This window comes from Microtus pennsylvanicus, chromosome 19, assembly GCF_037038515.1.
Source record: "Microtus pennsylvanicus isolate mMicPen1 chromosome 19, mMicPen1.hap1, whole genome shotgun sequence".
NCBI lineage: Eukaryota > Metazoa > Chordata > Mammalia > Rodentia > Cricetidae > Microtus > Microtus pennsylvanicus.
The window spans coordinates 18,183,041-18,203,364 of record NC_134597.1 but is presented as its reverse complement, the minus strand read 5'-3'; the positions used below and the strand labels follow the sequence as shown (position 1 = coordinate 18,203,364).

The 20,324-nt window shown below is 36.8% G+C and overlaps 1 protein-coding gene across 1 annotated transcript in view; it reads left to right on the top strand.

Annotated features, from left to right (window-relative positions):
• Window positions 1–20,324, top strand: part of Slc13a1 (solute carrier family 13 member 1) — an 86,528-nt gene that overhangs the window by 27,597 nt on the left and 38,607 nt on the right. Inside the window, exons 3-7 of the mRNA XM_075953500.1 lie at window positions 2,435–2,571; window positions 4,682–4,869; window positions 5,486–5,543; window positions 5,625–5,673; window positions 19,447–19,598. Coding sequence (XP_075809615.1) covers window positions 2,435–2,571; window positions 4,682–4,869; window positions 5,486–5,543; window positions 5,625–5,673; window positions 19,447–19,598 — 584 coding nt within the window. The remainder of the gene's footprint in view (window positions 1–2,434; window positions 2,572–4,681; window positions 4,870–5,485; window positions 5,544–5,624; window positions 5,674–19,446; window positions 19,599–20,324) is intronic.

The window sequence follows — 20,324 nt, the reverse complement described above, 5'->3', positions numbered from 1 at the left end:
AAGAAATTCTGAAAATGGACAGTATGCTAGGCCACTTTTTGAAAAAGAAGATAAATGATCATTTAAAGGCTTTATAAAGGCCTGTGGGGGAAAGCTAGTACTTTAAGAGTTGAGATTTTAACTTGATTGAACACAATTCTCATGGAGTGGGGAAATTTGCATTTAACATATTGGGAATTTTTTGGAATTATTCTGGCAAATGGTTGCTCAAAGTGTCTGGGCACTGTTTCTCTCTGAGTGATAGTAAGTTAAAGTGGTTTACAATGATGGCCTTTGGGTAAAGATTTTTTTAAAAAAATATGTAATAAAAGATTTTCAAGATGAAGTCATTCAAATATGAAAGAAGATTATAGTTCTTAGAAAAAAGGCAGTGATAAAGATGTGTATTTGGGTTGGTGAGGATGAAGATTGAATGGCAGCCAGCACAGCTGCTTGACAAAAACCAAGCAAAGCTGAGCCGTATGATGGCCACCATGCCTCTTTTGGTTTTAATCTCCACCTGTTGTATACTTTGGGGAAATTTTAATGTTTGTACAATTTGAGGATATTGGATTGAAAAAAATTTCTTATTAAGCATTTATGCCTTCTTCAAGGAGTACTGCTTTTAAGCTTTCTAGTAAAGTCCTGAGCATAGCACCTCTCCTTTGGAAGATAACCCCGTTAAGAAAATATACTTATCTACTTGAATTTTTAATTTTTTTAAAATTTTTATTGAGCTCTACATTTTTTTCTGGTCCCTTGCCTACCTCTCCCCTCCCCATCAACCCTTTCGCAAGGTCCCCATGCTCCCAATTTACTCAGGAGATCTTGTCTCTTTCTACTACCCATGTAGATTAGATCTATATATGTCTCTCTTAGGGACTTCATTGTTGTCTAGGTTCTATGGAGGTTGTGACACTCATAAAGAAGTCAGAAGTCTCTTTATAAAGCTAGGAGATATTCTTGAAACATCTGCCCTGTACTCACTCAGGAACAAGAGAACCAAAACAAAGTAGACTTAAAGGTCTACAAGATTTGGTGGCTACAGAAGTAGGCCACAGATCAGGTTATAAATCTCTTCTTACTATACATTCAGGCAATTATGTGACATATACAGCAATAAAGTTAGATTAGCTACGGTTACCTCCGCCTTACACAAGGGCATACATTTATGAACAAAAAATGATGAAGAAAGATGACAAAAGGATGAGGTGTCAGGACCTCCCTTTCTTAGAAAAGTTAGCTCATGCAGAGCCACTATGATGTCTTACGACCAAGGATTAGACATAGAAAGAAATTCAATAAAGATATAAAATGCAAAACATTATATTATGACAGAAACTGAGTAATAACTGAAGCACTTTTGGCCAAGAGATTTTTCTTGGGCACTTTGACAATTAAGAGTTACTAATAACTTTTTAGAATGGCTATCTGCCCAGGCTGGTTTGGAGATTTTCTTTTGGTCTAGTGTCTCTGAAGCCGCAAAAGCTATCAGTCTGGGGACAGACTTACATGTGCCTCTAGATTCTTTCTTCCTTCCTTCCTTCCTTCCTTCCTTCCTTCCTTCCTTCCTTCCTTCCTTCCTTCCTTCCTTCCTTCCTTTATTTTGGTTTTTCAAGAGAGGGTTTCACTGTAGTTTTAGAGCCCGTCCTGGAACTAGCTCTTGTAGACCAGGCTGGCCTCGAACTCACAGAGATCCGCCTGCCTCTGCCTCCCAAGAGCTGGGATTAAAGGCGTGCACCACCACCACCCAGAATGCCTCTAGATTCTTAAAAATTGGTTTATGGGGATGTTGAGTAAAAATGATTGTAAAAGATAACACTGTTCTGTCACAGCTTATTAATGACAACTAAATTTATGACCCCAGATGTTCAAGAGTAAGTTAAACACATGTCTGGAAACAAAAATGATATGATCTATGCTTTGGTACAACTTGGATCTATTCCTGCTTACTGAGTTTTGTATAAATAAAGAAGCATTCTGCCCGCTGTTTAGTCAGGCTGTAAGATTCAACCATCATGCCTGGCTCATCCATCCCTTGTCAGCTTCTTATCTCCTTTTTGGGACCTGGCCACCATGCGGGCTGAACCCTAGCAGGTGGGATTGATGTGGAATTTTATGACATTTAAGTCATTGGTACTCCACCATAGGACATTTTAAAAGTAACATCAGTTCGTAGATGGAGAAATTATGACCTCTTATATGAAATTACTCATATTTAAAAATCTAGTGTCCTGTGTATGCATATTTCCCTGCATGCTTTTAATAGCTGTATTTCTGAATAAAACCATAACCATATTTAAATTTTTAGTAAAATACATTTTCCTGTTCTTTGACACAATAGAAAATTACATAGTTCAAGGTCACAGTAAAGTGTGGTAACCTATGAGTGTCTTAGTTGTACATCATTCTCTCAGTCAAGACATGTAATCTGTGGGTTTAACTGCAATTTCAGGTGGCTTCTTCTTATTTCAAAGATTTTCACCTGCTGTTAATTGGAGTCATCTGTTTAGCAACATCAATAGAAAAATGGAATTTGCACAAGAGAATTGCTCTGAGGATGGTGATGATGGTGGGTGTGAATCCGGCCTGGTGAGTACCTTGTTGACTTCATTTACACTATATCCTAAGCAGACCATTTTGTGTAGAGCAAACCACAAACCAGTAATGCAGAAAATGGCTTGGGTAGCAGGGTGACTGTGAAAATATGAAAAGGATATGAAGTGTGCTTGAGGGGTAGGAAGGAAAAAAAAAACTTTTCTTTCACCGCAGGTCAAATTTCAGGGAGACTGTAACAAATAACCACAACTCTCACCTTGAATGCATCATTGGAGTCAAAGATTAGAGGAGCCTTGAACCTCAAAGGAGGAGGCTGATATCTGCAGAGTAGATTTCAATCCCACTTTGTTTATTTGCCTGATTACACATTCAAAACTCATCCAAGAGCATCCTTTATCAACAGGGAGGATGTTATGAGCCAAAGACAAAGGCATTACTGACAGAATACAAATCTGTACAGAGAAATTTCAAGGTGAACACATTTTTCTTTTCAATTCAAGTGTTGCAAAGTGAAACAATCAATTGAAATTTTTCTTCTATATGTGAAATTACTCATTTGACTGATTTCCCTTCACTGAAATGAATGTTTTTTATTCCATTAAATTAATTGGCTATTTGGGTTCTATTCTACCTCTTGTTATAAACACGAACATCAGCTAAGGAACATTTCCAGTGTCATAATCATTTGCATAATGTTTTGCTTTAAAGCCTTAGGTGGTTTTGCCCTTCTTATCATTTTTTGGAAAATAAGAAAAAAATGACTCCTGTTGCATAATTTCTCCAAGGGCATAGCAAAGTATCTGTTTACTCCTGTGGAGTACATTTCTCTGCTAAAATACTATGTGTGTATATATTCATGCATGCTTCTCTGTGTATATATGACACATATGAGACAATGTATTTGACAAAATACATTGCTTAGAATATTTAGTATGCAAATATATTTCTTTATAATGAATTTATTATGTACATACACTAGAAAAAGCGTCTTCCTCTTGGGCATCATAGAAATCTTATCTATCTGGTCATTAGTCCGGGAGAGGGGATAGGATACTGCACAGTAAGGGAAGACTCCTGTCTGTTACATCACTGCATGGCTCTTTGGTCTAAGGCATTTCCACCAGCGGAAGCTTTACCTGTTGCTAATATTATTTAATATGGAAGAACTATAATTATGTAGATATCGACTAAAAGCTTCCATTTTTAAAATTAAGATTTACTTCTTGTTCAAACAAATTTCTAAGATGTTTTATGTTGTTCCACACATGGAAAATATTCCCCATACTCGAGTCTGAAACATGGTATAGAATTGCCTATATGGATCTATTTCTTGAAAAGAAGATTTTATAATTGATACTTCATAGAAATATCTGCTTCTGGATTATTTGGGTGGTCTCCTATCAGATCAAACTTTCCCCCAAGTTTGTTTTGAAATTTTATAAAAATGGTTTAAGTCCCAAAGTCTTAGATTTGTTATTTTAAGGATAAATTACTCTGGTTATAAGAGGAGACAAGTAGTAAATCTAATTCCTGACAGCAGGAAGAAACGCTAGGTTCCAGAGAGTATAAATAATAGAATCTATAGAAAATTCTGAAACTTCAATTTATAGTGTGATTGTAACCATTATCTCCACCCACTACATATTGAACCAGAAGAGTGAATGAGTAAAGTGGAGATTTATAAATATTAATCCTGTTCCTGGTTCTGCTTGGTGCACATACTAACAGAGAAGAGGCCAAAGGATGAAATAAAAGCAAGGGACTCTCAGAAGGTGGTTGCACTTTCATCTTATTTGTGTCTAAAGACAAATAACTGTTCATTAAAAAGCACTCAAATATTAGTAACACGGCAAGCTATTTTTCTATATGCCAATTTGCAGTTGAATGTAAATGTAATGATGCATCTGGTTTTTAGAAAGAATGCTCCCCTAGAACCCTGAAAGGGATATATAGGTTAATAACTATACTCTTAGATGTTCGACTTTGATTCTACCTGCCTATATCACTACACTCAGATTTCCCCATCTGGACAGAAACTTAATCTTCTGTGTTATCGAACACAGAGTTCCCAGTCTGTAAATTAGTAATTTTTATAGTTGAATCTAGACGGCACAGCTCCACACTAAAGACCCTCTCGTTTCAGGCTGACGTTGGGGTTCATGAGCAGTACTGCCTTCTTATCTATGTGGCTTAGCAACACCTCCACCGCTGCCATGGTGATGCCCATTGTCGAGGCTGTGGCGCAGCAGATCATCAGTGCTGAAGCAGAGGCCGAGGCCACTCAGATGACTTATTTCAATGAATCTGCCGCCCATGGACTGGAAGTTGATGGTATCATGTATTGATATGGCCGCAGTGGGGTCCGGTCATTTAGGCAGTAGGCATAAATTCAAGAGTTCTGGGTTATATTTTTGAATGAAGTATGCATAAATGCGTGAGATTCATGCAGCCTCACTATTTTTTTTGGAGTCCCCAGTATCTATCAAAATGAATTCTACAAATATTTTTTCTTTAAATTAACTGCTAAATAAATTCTCTCTGGCATAAAATGGAAGGATGCCTTTGTACCCTCCAGTCAGTTCAACAGAACACTCTCTTGTTCTTATCAGTAGACATCCAGCTTGCTTTCCTTTTACCTGAATGGTTTCCCTGCATAAATTATAGATCATTAATTCTATATCCTATTTGGGTGCAATGCAGCATTAATTCCAACACTGGTATTTCCTGCTCTGATGAACTGCTCTGATTGCAATGGAAGATGTTGCAGGATATTTCTGCTTATAAAAGAAGAATGCTATTTTGGTGTAAGGTGAATTTGTTTACTTTTAATAATGCTTCCATCTTCTAATGGATACATGCACTTACATATACATCTGCACACATACACATATGAAGACCCAATAATAACTTTATTTAAATGGTGTTTCTTTCATTTAATATTTTACAGAAACTGTTATTGGACAAGAAACAAATGAGAGAAAAGAGAAAGCAACACCAGTTCTAGGGTAAAGACTATTGATATTTCGATAAGGCTTTTCCAAATTAGATTTTAATGAAATTACAAACTGGGTCAATTTATGTTTCAGAAGCAGTAATGACGCAGGGAAAGTTTCAAGCAAGATGGAGACAGAAAAGGTATATTACATTTGATTCCTTCTAAATACTTGTACATGAATTACATTAGAACTGCAATTAGATACAAAACTATTATATACAATTACTTTCTTTGACTAAGTCTGGTTGTGGTCCAATGGTTTGATAATCCTCTTTGGATAGACGTCCAGATAAAAATTATTTTTGGAACTATAAATCTGCAGCATTACTTTTTTTCCTTTTACTAGAATCTCAGTTGGCAATTATCCACTAAGTTTAGAGAAATACAATTCTACTTGTAGAATATTGTGTCCGTTCTTACTAAATCCTGTTGACCTGTTATGCTGGTTTTCATTAACACCATCTCCATTTCTTCAAGACTTAAAACACCTTTTTCTGTATGATTACAAGTGATCATGTAATTTTAGTGTTCCTGTTGCCACTAAAAATTCAGTGTGGAATTCATGCGTTGTTTCTGTCAAATATAGGCAAAAAAGTGGTTGTTAAAGAGAGGATGGAGAACTTAGTGAATGGTGCCATATATTTGTTTCCTTAGAATAAATCCATATAAAACACTATACTACATTGCAGCAGCCCAATTTTTTCAAGATTGCTGAAAGTAGTCCTACTTAATAAGTCCTACAGTAACCATAGCGTTAAGAAGAGGAGAGCAAAGCATATATCCCCTCATTGGACTGTGTGATACATTAACATGGAACTTAATGGGAAGAGGAACATTATTGTGGTTCATAGGAATTCCAAAGAGAGAGGTCTATGGAAAGAGAAAATAAATGCAAAGCAAAGTTTAAACCATTAGCTATGTCTACTGAAGCTTTTTACTAGAAAAAACATCATATACACTTATAAAAAATGATGTTATCTTTGAGGATATGACTATTCCTTATAAAACATTAAAAATTAACGGTGAGGTAGGTATGTTATAGAAACATATATTAGAAAATGAATTTTGCATATGCTCATGAAAACTAGCAAGTCTAAACAGAAAGAATAAAGAATATACACTCATGAAAACTATCAAGTCCAAATAAAAGGAATAAAAAATGTACACATAGCCAGGAACTTGCTTGGAGATATCTTTAGCAATCAAGGTTTTTGGCACCATGCCTACATTTTTAATTCAAATTTACTTGCTATCAGTTGTGTCCTGGGCCTTGTAGGGGGAGATGTTATAAAACAGACTGCTCTTTATTATACATATTTCAGAATGTAGTGATTGTAAAACAACAAACAGACGCAGAAAAGCTACAGCAGAATTTGCCCAGAGGTCAACACTCCCAAAAAGAAGCACAATTAGTTTAATATGGGTATGCAATGGAGAAGGAGTAGGAGGTAAAGATGCTTGAGTCCGGAGGGGAATGGCAGTCTTCATGAGAAGAGTGTAAATTTCTAGTCTTTAAGAAAAGTTGTATTTTTATTCTAATTTTGACCCCAGCCTATCCCACAACCTGAAACATGGTAGGTATTAAACATTCACCAATTCAGGAATGAGTGACTATGAAGCAAGAAAATAAAAAAGACAAGCTAATCAGAGAGCATATTCGTTAAAAGCACAGCACAGCCGAACTCCAAAGCCTCCCAGGTCTGCAGAACAGGTACTAGAGATGAATGAAATAAAAGGGCAGTTCTTTGAGCTGACAGTGGAGTTGGGATGCATTGTCTGGTAACATTGTGAAAGGCAACGGGTATGGACCCTCCTGTTTTCTGATTAATAAGACTCTTGGAATGAGAAATTTATAGAAAATGTCTCCACTGTTCTAAACTGGGGGTAGACTGGAATATGGTACATTGAGATGGGGAACACAGAGTGAGGAAAACCTTACCCTTGGAAAAAGTAAAGCAGTTGGAGGCATACTGTAAGCAATAAAGATTGATATTGGCATTTAGGAAAGAGAAAAAAAACCATTAAGTTCTGATTCTAAGGGCGCCTCAGATTTTAATACTTTAAAATTCAGCTATCATAGAAATAGGTGGGGTTTTTTTTTGTTTTTGCTGTAGAATAGGCTTTTTGGAAAAGAGAACAAACATTACTTTGTATATACAGAATATATTTTTATTTAGTCATTGAGATTTTCACACATTTATGTAAAGCATTTTAATGGTATTGACTGTCACTTCCCCCTATTCCTCCCAAACTCTCAGCCAAAATTTGTCTCTTAACCATTTTCTTATCCCTCCCCCTCTTTAAAAATAAACCATGGAATCAAATTAGTGAGGCCTATAAGCACGCGTGTAGGGCCACCCAGTGGATCTGGAGCTACACTGAAGAAAATGCTCCCTTTCTAGCAAGGAACAACTGTCAAGAATTCCTCATGTAGGGGTTGACTTCATGAGTGCCTCCCCCATCCATTCTGGAGTTTTTACTTGGTTGATGCAGTGCAGATCTTACATAAGCAGCTATAGCTACTGTGAGCACCCGAGTTCTTGGCTCTGTCACATTCACAAAATGGTTTGGCAATAGTCTTCCCTAACCTCTGGCTCTTCCTTGACGTTCTTTGAGCCTTTGGGAAGGAAGGCATAATAAATATTCCACAATTAGAGATGAGCATGTTATAGTCACTTAAGCTCTGCCTTTTGAGCAGCTGTGAATCTCTGTATTAACTGTGGTTCACTTCTTGGGTGGAGGGTTTCTTTGATGAGGTCTGAGAAGTGCATTCATTTATGGGTATTTAAAAGGTAGTTTGATACGGTATAGATTTAGCAAAATAATAATAGTAATTTCTTTCTTGTAGCCAGTAAACTCCCCAATCAGGCTGGTTTGGGGGTCACATATCAGTTCTGTTGTATGAAGTGGGCTTTAAATTACACTAAAAAGTGCTTCGTTATTCCCGTAATATACACACCACTCAATTCAATGAGCATACGTTGTCAAACTTGGTCACTAATATAGCTAACAGGGTTTATATCTGGGTGAGACTTGATTTTTCTTCCCCCAAAGCCTGGAGAGCACCTCTTACCACTATGAAAACCTCCCAGGTCATGACCGGCTTGGTTTCTCCAGGTTCTGTGCCCCAGCTGTGTGGTATCTTCAGAAATAGGTTCTGACCTATTTCAAGTTCTGTTGAGTAACCAGAAGCAATGGCAATAGAGTGCATTATTTTGAAGTTCTATGACATGCCTCTGATCAACAACTCAAAGAGAGATACACATGGCACTGGGTTCTTTATTTGATAACCGCTTGTGTCTTGGAGAGCACTATTCTGTGTAGGGCAACTCTAAACCCTTTTTAAGACTTACTTTTATTATGCTTAATCTTGCATATGTGTGTTTCTCTTTTCTGTATATGGGTATGTACGCATGAGTGCAGGGGCCCTGAGGAGGCTAGGACATGGTGTCAGATCTCCTGGAGCTGGAGTTGCAGACAGATATAAAGGGCCAGAAGTGGTTTTAGGGAAGAACGTTGGGTCCTTTGCAAGAGCAATGTGTGTTCTTAATTGCTAAGGTATCTCTCCAGTGTCCATTTACACACACACACACACACACACACACACACACACACACACACACACACACACGAGGTTTATAAAATAATAGGTTTCCATATGACTCTTTCAAAACCCCTTATTGTTAATGTTCCCTTTCCCACCCTCTTGTCGGTCTTACCCTCCCACCTCCTCTCCACTTTATCCATAGCCTCCCAATTTTAACATTATTTGCCTTTATACCACTTGAGCTCTACTGTTCCCCCCTTAAAAAACTCTACCCAGCACCCCCCCCCATTGGCCCTTCTTAGCTTCCTGGCTTCTACAGGCACTCAAAAATAAAATCTACAAGTGTAAAATGATTTTGATTCTTAGCAAATATAGCTCTCTCTTTTCATAAATAAACAAGTCATGTGGTTTATATAGTAATGATAAAGAACTGCAGCTGTTCTTCATCAGGTTTACATTAGACATTTAACACTGACTGACTATATGGAAAAATATATACATAATTTATCTAGTTATGAAATAGAAGGCATATTTGAGTTCATAATGTTTTGTTTGTCTGCATTGTTCTTCGAGTAGATAGGGTGTTCTATTGATTTAAATAAACCTGGTATAGTTTAACAATGCATTTTATCTACAAGCCATAAAAGATAAAAAATATTACTGGAGATGTGATTACAAGGGACTGGAGAATGGTCGATATTTAGTGTTCCTTGAGTCTCAAGAACCGATCTAATAGTGCCCACATCTAAGGGGCACTTTCCTATGCTGCATACCTAGCAAAGGGAGAATTTTTTTCCCAGTAGGATCTCCTCTCATTATAGGGCAAGGTCTAAGCATTAACAGGTATCCTCCTGATGCCAGGAATTAAAGTGATAGGTAAGTAGCTGGGCCATAAATTCCACACTACTCTCTAAAAACACCTGTAACATTTATAGAGAAAGGAACTGGAAAAAGAAATGGTGCACACAAAGAACACTAAAATACGTGGGTGATGATATCTCTCAGGTTCCATATTACAGATAGAAAACCAACCATCCCTTGTAGGATGTTCTAGGCCTCCGAAAATGAAATCGCAAACAGGAAAGGAAGCAACCACCAGTGGCCTCCAAGGTGAGCATTAGCATTATTCGAATAGACAGCTCAGAGTTTTATTCTCTCCTAATCTCTCAACCTTCAGGCATCTTTGGATGAACAAAATTGGAAAATTGGTATGTTTTTATGAAAAACTGAGATAATTGTTTTTTATTCATTTAATATAACTTGTTTTTCCTCAGAGGTAAAAAAAGTTTAAGAAAATTTCCTTGAACAAATTGGATCAAGCTTTTAATTTGGTGTTGTTTAGTCTGGGGGTAAAAATTCTTATGACTGAAAATTAAATTATAGAAGACAACACGTCTTAGTTCTTGCCAAGAATTCAAAGTCTGGTAAGCATAGTAATAAATAGAGTTCTTAACGTTAGGAATGAAGCCCATTAGTTCTGCAAGGCAAGGCAAGAGCAATTTAGACACCTGGTCCCAGACTAATTATTAAATTGGTGTTTTAACTTAAATAGCAATGGCTCTATAGATGTAAGCTTCTTCTACATTACTCTTCCCCAACCCTTGACCAGGTAAAATTCAGTCACCAGGGAAACTACTGTACTTGTTGCATACTGCTCAGTTCTTATTTGACTTCAACTTAGAGGTCTTCTTTCACTTGTGCAAATCTCATGACTGAAAGATAACATTTATAGAAGAGCTGAGTATGGAGAAAGGGGATGACCATATATATATATTCTTCGGGAACTACTTCTGCCATTTAGGAGCTCACTTTAGATTTTTAAATATCTGAGTAAATTGGGAGCATGGGGGCCTTGGGAAAGGGTTGAAGGGGAAGGAGGGAGATAGGAAGAGAAGCATAGAAAGATGTAGAGCTCAATAAAAATCAATAAAGAAAAACTTAACCAAAGTTGAAGTTCCAGATCCTACGGTGGCTATAATTCATTGTAATTCAGTAAAAATATTTTATTATTAATTATATATTTTCCTAGTAACTTTTTATTTTACGAATTGCAAAAATAGTATTGAGCAGAGAACATAAGCTCAGCCATACTGAAAGCATTTGCAAGTTCGTCTAACCCACCAGAAGCAACGAGCGCCTGTGTGTCTTCCTTGGTTCTCAATTTGTTTTCTTTTTTTAAATATATTTTGAGTACCAAGTATTTTGCAACTTATACATACATATATAGAGAGTCATTGATGGACCTATTCACTAAGCTTTTAACTATATTTTATAACCTCATTTTCTGTACTAATATTTCAAAGCTTTCTAAAAAGTTATCATTGATTAATAAACTTACTTGTGTCCTGTTTTAATAACTTTAGTTTCTGGTGCCTTCGATGGCCCCTTTCTGACCATTTTTGCTTTCTGGTCTGTCTCATGCTGCTAACTATTTTCTTGTGTGTTTCGTGCTTCCAAATGTTGAAATGTTAATTTTCCTTGAAATCTCCACAGGGAAAAAAATCTGAGTTCAGAGTTGCAGCTGCCTACAGGAGTTTTCAATCATAGTACCATATTTCCTGTAACATACAAGTAATGACCATTTGTGCTATGAAGTGCTTATGATAGGAAAGTTCAGGATATTTTGTAGTTTTCTCCAGGATTAGTTGACACATCCTTCTCTCTACAAAGGTTATATTCATTGTGAATGTTTTCCTATACTCATCCCCCCACACAGCTGGCCTTGGGCACTATCTTCCATTCCAAATTCCCTTTGTATCAAGATAGATGAAATCTCTGGAGCAAAGTCAGACATGATTCTCCCTTATATTAAACCCACTTGCACTTTACTTTACAGTTAATACAGATTTCTGCTTTCATGCAGTTTCATGAGATATTTTTCAAAATGATGCTTAATGTTTTTAATTTAAAATTGTTCAACCAGGAGTTTGATTTGTTGTGAAACTAAATAGACAATATGCTATTATCTATCTATTATTTCAGGCATTTCACTGCTATAGGGAGAATATCTTGTACCTAGACCTCATATGTTTTTCTGTTAACTAGAAAACTGTAAAGGAAGTTTCCAAATACTTAGCATCTAACATAATTCAAGTTTGTAAGTAAACCGTGTAGTATGAAAATCGTAATTTGAAAAAAAAACACTGCTGAAAAATAGCATATTTTTAACACTGAGTAGCCTCCATGTCCCAAATGCTAAATTTTGAAAACTGTTCTGTACCTCTCCCTATTGCTTTGTAAACTGGTATTTACATTCACAACATGAATCATAGTCCTTTAGTAACTTCAGAGGATGGAAACCCTATTTCAAGGATTGTTCTCGATCATTTCATTTTTATTGAAACCCTGAGTTCTCCAGGTTACCTCTGACTAGATCTGGAACAGATCTTCATGTAGTGTTCACCCTAAGAGTTGGGGCATGAACCCTCCCTTGGTTTTGATTCTGCTCACTTGTTTACTAATTACATGCCGTGACTTCTTTGCAGAAGCCATTTCCTTACAGAAATGATCTCAAGCCATAAGCACCTTATGGAAAGTCAAGCTTAATTAAAGCTAAATAACAGTATCTGTTATCCATTGAACGGAGCACATGGAAACTCTATGTGCAAACAGAATGAGGCCCGGTGTTCTCATACCTCTGTGCCTTTGAACGTCCGCCTTCACTCTCCTTCATTAGTTATATCATCTGCTGACATATGGGCCATAAAGGCCCCACAGTTAACCTGTTGATTCATTAACAGTAAAGAGTTAGTCATTAAAACAACAGCAACTAAGGGATTGCCCTGAGGCTGTGCATACAGTTAGAACAAACTCTACCACCGAACTATATCCCCAACGTAATTTTCTCTTTTCCTTTTTTCAAGACAAGGTCTCACTAATTTTCCCAGATTGTCCTTGAACTCATTATGTAATCAGAGACTACCTGCCTCACCCTTCTAGGGAGATAGCTGTCTTTGAAGTCACTTTGTATAATAGAGACCTTCCTGCTTCAGCCTTCTAGGTAGATAGTATTATGGTCCTATACTATATTTTTTGTTGTTGTAATAGAAATATATGCATCAGAGTTTCATTGAAATGACATGTTAAACAGGTCAATTTACCTCAGCTCTATTTGAATCTTCATTAAATGAAGAATAAGTAGAATTTTAAGCCATAATTACAATCAATTTTGTAATTATAAAGGCAAGGGAAAACAGAAAAATAATTCCAGAAGCTGGAATCCTGATGAATGGGTGGAAAAGACTTGGTTATCTGTGGGAATTGAATTGAAAATCAATACTAAAGAAAACCAGTAGCTAAATTTAAATAGTGCATTCTTCAAAGTATCTATGTCAAAAGGGGAGAGAGCTGACAAACTTTGCTTCTGAAGCCATTAAATCTCCAAATGTCTTCCTCAAATCCACTTAGACAGCTGTTCCTCTATCAAGGAGAAGTGTTATCTTTGGAATGGCAGCACAGACAATCAAGAAAATTTTTAGAGATGTCTCTGAGCTGAGAGGGGTGGAGGGCAGAGATCCCAATGCAACTAAGGGCACCAAGTAAATGTTCATGCCCTGTGTACAGGGAATCTGTAGCTCCAATGCCCTCCAGGAGAGCGGGCAGTTGAGACCTGCTTTCTATGCTGGGAACCAGCATCCCACTCTAATGCCCTCCAGGTGTCAACAGACAGCAGTCCACAAAGGTCTTCCCTGGGGAATGCAATCAGTACAACAGAATAAACAACAGCATCCTGACTTAAAGTTTCTGAGAGAAGGCCTGTCAGAGACGTTCCGAGCCAAGAGCGAGTCCCACAGCATACACGCAGAGCTTCTGAGCAGTGTTTCACTGCTTTAAATATGAACAGGCAACCCCAAATTCCTAGATGTCTGAAGAAAGCCTGAGGCATGAAGAAGAAGTTCCAAACAAACAACAAAATCAGCTATGTGCAGGAAACAGTCAATGCAGGGAGAGGAAAATATGAGAAAGGAAAACATCATTATGTTTAGAGAGGTCAAGGAAGAAACTGCATTTATAAAATCTAAACAGCATTCTGGAGAACAGAAAGGGGATATAAGAATATAAAATAGAGAAATATACAATGCAAATAAGTGTGTGAAGTATAAATAAAATGTGAAGGTTTCAGAATATACTGTAAAGGGAAAATTCAGATGGTGAAATATGGCGAAAAAAGCGCAAGAAAGTAATGAGGAATTCAGGAAAAGGGTAGATAACAAAGAGGAGTAGAACTTTGAGAAATCCAAGAGTATTTTCACCATGGAAGAATGGAACATTTATCATTAAAGTCCTGATGGCAGCCCAGAAAGTGAGCAGACCTCACAGATCCCATTTGAAATCCGAGAGCTAAGAATACCATGGGTAGAAAGAGTACTCCACATGCTTCCAGCTTTCAGAAAAGCAAAGGGAATGGGGACTGATTCTTTTTAAAAGACTTAAAAAATATGGACAGCTGAATACTTCTTTCTATTTACACAGAATATTAGAGACAATAGAAAACCAAATTGTGCCTTCAAAACTCCAAGTTATGCTTGCACCGTATCCCATCAATATCAATGCCCAACAAAAACAGCAATGAAGTAGGAGCTACCTAGCTCACTCTTTAGAATTCTAAGGGAAATGACCAGATGAAGATGTCCTGGCAGATATCATACCTAGATAATAACACTGGAGACTATTTGATGTGTTTAAAGTAGCCTAGCATTTGATTACAATGGGAGAAAATTGACAGAAAGGAATAGTTAGAACTGAGTGGTTTGTCCACGAAATCCTGAGCAAGAGAGTGGTATATATCATTTTATAGATTCTTTTGTCTGCTTCTGTCTAACCATCTATCTATTCCTATCCAGGTTTTTCATATTCACTGAAACACTGAATTCTACCCTAATCCAAATTATGTTATTATAATGTTAAGATCATGGAAGAATAGAAAGTCTAGGTGGGTTGAGGGAAGAAAGCTGGTGGGGGGTTGTTAAATGCTGCCTACGTGGAATATAAAAATTGAATTGCAATGCCTATATCCGAGAAAGTGAAATATGTCCCGAGCTGGGACTGGTGGTGCAGGCGTGTATTTACAGCTACTTGGGAGAATAATGCAGGAGAATTTCCAGCTCAAGGACTGCCCGGGTGGGCTACAGAGTGAATTCAAGGCCAGTCTAAGGGGTTTGGTGTGACCTTATCTCTAAATAGAGAAGTAAAAAGCCCGGAGATGCACAGACAATGTTCTAGGTTCACTCTCTAGTACAAAAAAGAATTAACAGTGTGTAAACACTAAGGCGGGTACACAATAAGATCTGCAAGATTGTAGGCTAGCTGTTGGCAAGCTGAAACTGCATAGTAAGAACTTACAGCTTTCATAATCATCCTTTTATAGTGGTTGAAATATGAAGAGAAGCCTTGATGTGTTCACAGTGTATTCAGGTCATTGCAGTGAACGAATCTGTGGGGTCTCTAGAGACTATTGGTTGGCTGTTGGTAATTCATAGGCACAATTTCAACATTCAAAGTTGCAAGTGTACATCTTGCTCCTGGCATCTACCATCATTGCCACCAGAAGGCATCGCAAAGTGATACCTAGGGCTGGGGTTTCTGACTCGTCTTTGATTATGCCTCAGATTTCTGCGTTTGGTCGTGACTGAACTGGAACTATTTCAGTTACTCAGAAGATCTGGAAAAACACTAGCAAGGTCTTAGATGTCATATCTCCGTGTGTTAATTAAAACACTACTGTATGGCAGGTATTGGAATTGGGTCAAACTCTTAGAAGTAGTTTTAAAACCTTACATAAATAAGAAACCCATTGGAAGGCAGTGTAGTGAAGAAATCACTAAGAGGGAGCTAGGTTGCAGGAGCGGTGGCTTCAGTTCTGTCGTGAATGGCTGTTACATTTAGGGCTTATTTTATTATCTGAAAAAAAAATGATGTTTGTTCCATATCAAATATACATATCTGTCTGCTCTAGTGGCCTATGACCATTTTACATGTTAAAAAACTCTTTCTTATAAGTGCCAAGGATACAAAATATATCAACAAGGCAGCAGATACTATAATTACATGATCAAGAAATACTATTATTAATATTTTGGCATATCTTTTAGCATTATTTCTAGTCACCTATGTACATGTGTGTATACTTTTGTGTTTGAGAACGTGCATCAACCTGTCTACATTATTTCACAGAAGTCTTCTTCACCTTATTACATAAGCACTCTCTCATCTTGTGTCATACCCATGACACAAGAGGCCCCTCATCACCCATGACACAAGAGTCTTCCTGGCCACTTCATAATTCATATTTCTGGATGCTTCACATTTTATTTTAATCCTCCTTTTCTTTGAAATTCTTATATCCATATTCTCCTTTCCCAACACCTGACTCAGTAGAAAACAAACATACAACGCTCACCAAAAGCCTCCACTATGAAGCCACAGATTGATGATTTTCTCATCTTTTATTTGCAAACACATGTGTCCTTTTGGGCGGGGTCTAACTGTCTATTTCAAGTGATTCAATCCAGCTTCTTATTGCTCTGGTGCCAAACACTTGATTCTAGATTCAAGTTATTGTCTTAAGAGGACATCGAATATGAATTTGTTGTAAAGCTTTCTTTTTTATGTAATTTCTGTATAAGCAATTGGCTCCCCTTGCTTCAGTGTAAGGGTTGACTTCAGTTTCCCATTCCCAATACAAAATGACAGTAACTCTCAGGTTCATGTTCACTAGGATGGGAAATATGTGTATGTCCCATTCTACACCAAAAACATTTTTTAAACCCTTAATGGGTGTGATCAGTTAGTGATTATGTTTACTTATTGTGAAATTTGAATTGACCTTAAACTTTTCTGCCAGTCTAAATCCATCGTATCTACACAAATATCAGTTAATGTGCTCACACTGGAATTAATGCTGCTTTTACATTCTCTATTTAAAAAAAGACTGTGGCATCTCAGTATGAAATTATTTTTATTACAGACCTGCCAGGGCATTTCAATGATTATGTTTATATGCAAATATTTGAAGTTCATCTTCCATATAAAAATCTGTATTTTTATTTGCTTTTAAATCTGAAAGCTTTAACCTCAGTGGGGAGCAATACATAAACACATTTTCAAAACTCTGTACCTATTAGTTTTAAAATGTCCAAATTATACACCACTTCCTGGGTTGTTAAATGTCTTTTTTATAGTAAAAATATTTTATATATAAGCCATATATTTCAGGTTCCAGTTAGGTTCACTAATGAATTTTTAATAAAGTTTGCAATATTTTAAATACCTTTTGGGTAACATTTAAATAGAAAAAAATCACAAGGAAGAATACAAACCATTTCCATATAGAAAGTACAAGGCAAATAGTCTTTATAAATTTTTTTCTTTTGGGTGAAGAGTAGATAGATACCTATGGGGGATGACCTTTAAATTAATTAAAAAGTAATGGTAAATTATAGTCCATAGTACCACACCCTGCCATTTCCACATCCATGATGACTTTTAGAGAGAAGTCATTTTTTTCTTATCATGAGTTTGTTAAAGGCCTTACCCTGTCAATACCGCAGCTAGCATGCTTATCTGTATGGAATACCAATGCACCTTGTTGTGCTTGGTGGGTGGGAGTACATTTTGCTGCAGGCATTTTATAAAATATTGTAAAGGTTCTTTACAAAATGAACTGCAGGACTAACCTATGATCCATCAATACTATTTCTGGGCACATATCAAAAAGAAATGCAATCAAAGTTACAGATAATATCTAGGCCCCATTATTCATTAGAGCACTATCACAATAGCCAAGATACATGGATAAATGTATTTTTTAAAGATGTTCTTGGGTACCAAGATAACCTGTGAATGCACTTATAGCAATCCTTAGCTATTTAAGATGTGTCTGATATACTACAGATGTAAAAATAGCCTTACATATTAAAATATATATGGATACAGCACAATACATAACAAGTGCTCATATAGTTCCTAGATTTATTTGAAGGTTGAAGCGTAAAGAATAAATGTAAAATCATCAAGGGTTGAACCATGGAGTCTCAAAGATATTACTAAATCAACCCAGGCAAGAGATAACATAAGATGACATCATGGCTTTGGTTATGGAGGAATCTAAACACATTTGTAGCACTTTAAGTAAAAGGAAATAAATGAAATAAGTGAGCAGAGTAAAAGAATACTTAAAGGAGGACAAATAACACAGAATAAGAGTTGCAGCTCTGGACTTTAAAGCAAAACAATCATTTTATTACCCAGCATTGCCACTTTTAGGCACCGACTCTTGGTCATTCATTTAACCTCTCTGTGTCTTATGTCTTCATCTGTCACTTGGTTTAATACTGCCCATGTCTCTAAGATACAAAATCTACATGGATAGAATGTAGTTCAGGAAATCCTTAACTGTACAGTGTGTAAAGGTGATCCTGAGCAGAAGCAAGTTGGATGTGACTAGCTCCTGCCCCTGTGACTTCCCTACCAGGCCGGACATCAACCTAGAATTGTAAGCTGAGTTAAGTTTACGATTGTAAGCTTTTTCTGCCTGTATTTTTGTCAGGATATTTTCTCACAAAACAGAAATGAAACCAGGACAAATATTTTGGGTAAAATGGAGAGACCAAATCGGACATAATCATTAAATGAAAACACTAAATAACTACTTCAGAATAAGATCAAAAGCATAGAAAAGAATATCCAGCTTATATCCAGACAGAGAGAGAGAGAGAGAGAGAGAGAGAGAGAGAGAGAGAGAGAGAGAGAGAGAGCACGCACATGCGTGCATGTATAGGCATGCAGGATATTTTGGAAGCTGCAGTGAGGCACTTACTGACCATGTACCATCAATAACATCAGGAAACTATAGGAATCTTCGGAAGTTATAATGAGAAGGAAGAGATGAAGGAAAAGTTGGCTTAGAAACAGAAGAGAAGCATTAAGGAATGTTTGAAATTATCTTTGTGAAGTATTTCAGTGTTTTATTTAAATGTTTATTTTATTGTTACAGTTCTATGAACAAGAAGGTATTATGTTATTAGTCAGCCCAGGCTACTATAACAAAACACAACAAAATCCCATTAACCACACTTAAGTGTAGGATTCAGGTCTGGCAGATTTAGGGGGTCTGATAAAGACTGCTTCCTGGACGCAAACATGGCTACCTCCCTGCATTTCCACTTGGTGGAGAGAAATCTTAATGCCTTCTTTTAAAGGGCTTTGATCTCACCTCATGGCATTAACTCTAATTACCTACCAAAGGTTCCATCTTCAAACACCATCATGTATATGACACAGGAAAGTTGTAGCACATTTATTATATAAGAAATGTTGTTCTGACCACAAGTAGAGCTGTTCTCATGATGTATTTTCTTATTAACAGAACAGAGTCACAGGAATAGCATATCGGTCAAAGAGGGACCACATGATGTGTAAACTCATGTGTTTATCTATTACTTACTCTTCAACCATTGGTGGGCTGACAACAATCACTGGTACCTCCACCAACCTGATCTTCTCTGAGCACTTCAATACGTAAGTAAAATCAGATTGGTGGTTTAACAAGTGGGCAGCAAACAAACCATAGAAGTTGTTCTTACTTGACTAATCAAATCCAGAGACTGAACTGTTATTTGGGAATAACATATCGTCGCTTCTTATGAGAATGTTTCTAGATCTAGAAACCTTCCTCTGGACTGAGGATAAAATATGCAGGATCTAGTAAATTAATGTCTACTTGAAGGTTCACTCTGCTAATCTAAGATCAGATCATGATTTTATTCTGCCAACATCATCAACAGCAGGCTTATTATGTATGGGGTGTAGCAGAACTCCCAACTGAGCCTCTTACCAGAGTGGGAAAATTTGTTTCATTGTAACTAATTCAATAATGTGATAATGAGTGGGCATGCAAATGCAGTGTTGCATAAAATGGTTTGTGCAGAGATTGGCTACTGAGCATTTGGACTTAAATGGTGAACTGTGAATACAAGATCTAATTGCAAGAGGCTGAAGTTGGTAACTCCAAAAATATCTGAAGCTAGCAGAGACGAAAACACCAGAATATCCTAGGGAAATGTAAATAATTAAAGTTTACAGTTGTGAGACCAGAATTTTATAAAAATTGAGAAATCTTCAATTTCAACCATGGTACTGTTTTAGTTAAAACTTCTACAACTTCGCTTTCCTACTTTATAAAATTCAACCCAAAATAATATTTCTAAGATGTAATTATTCATATGTAAAATAGTCACATTTTGT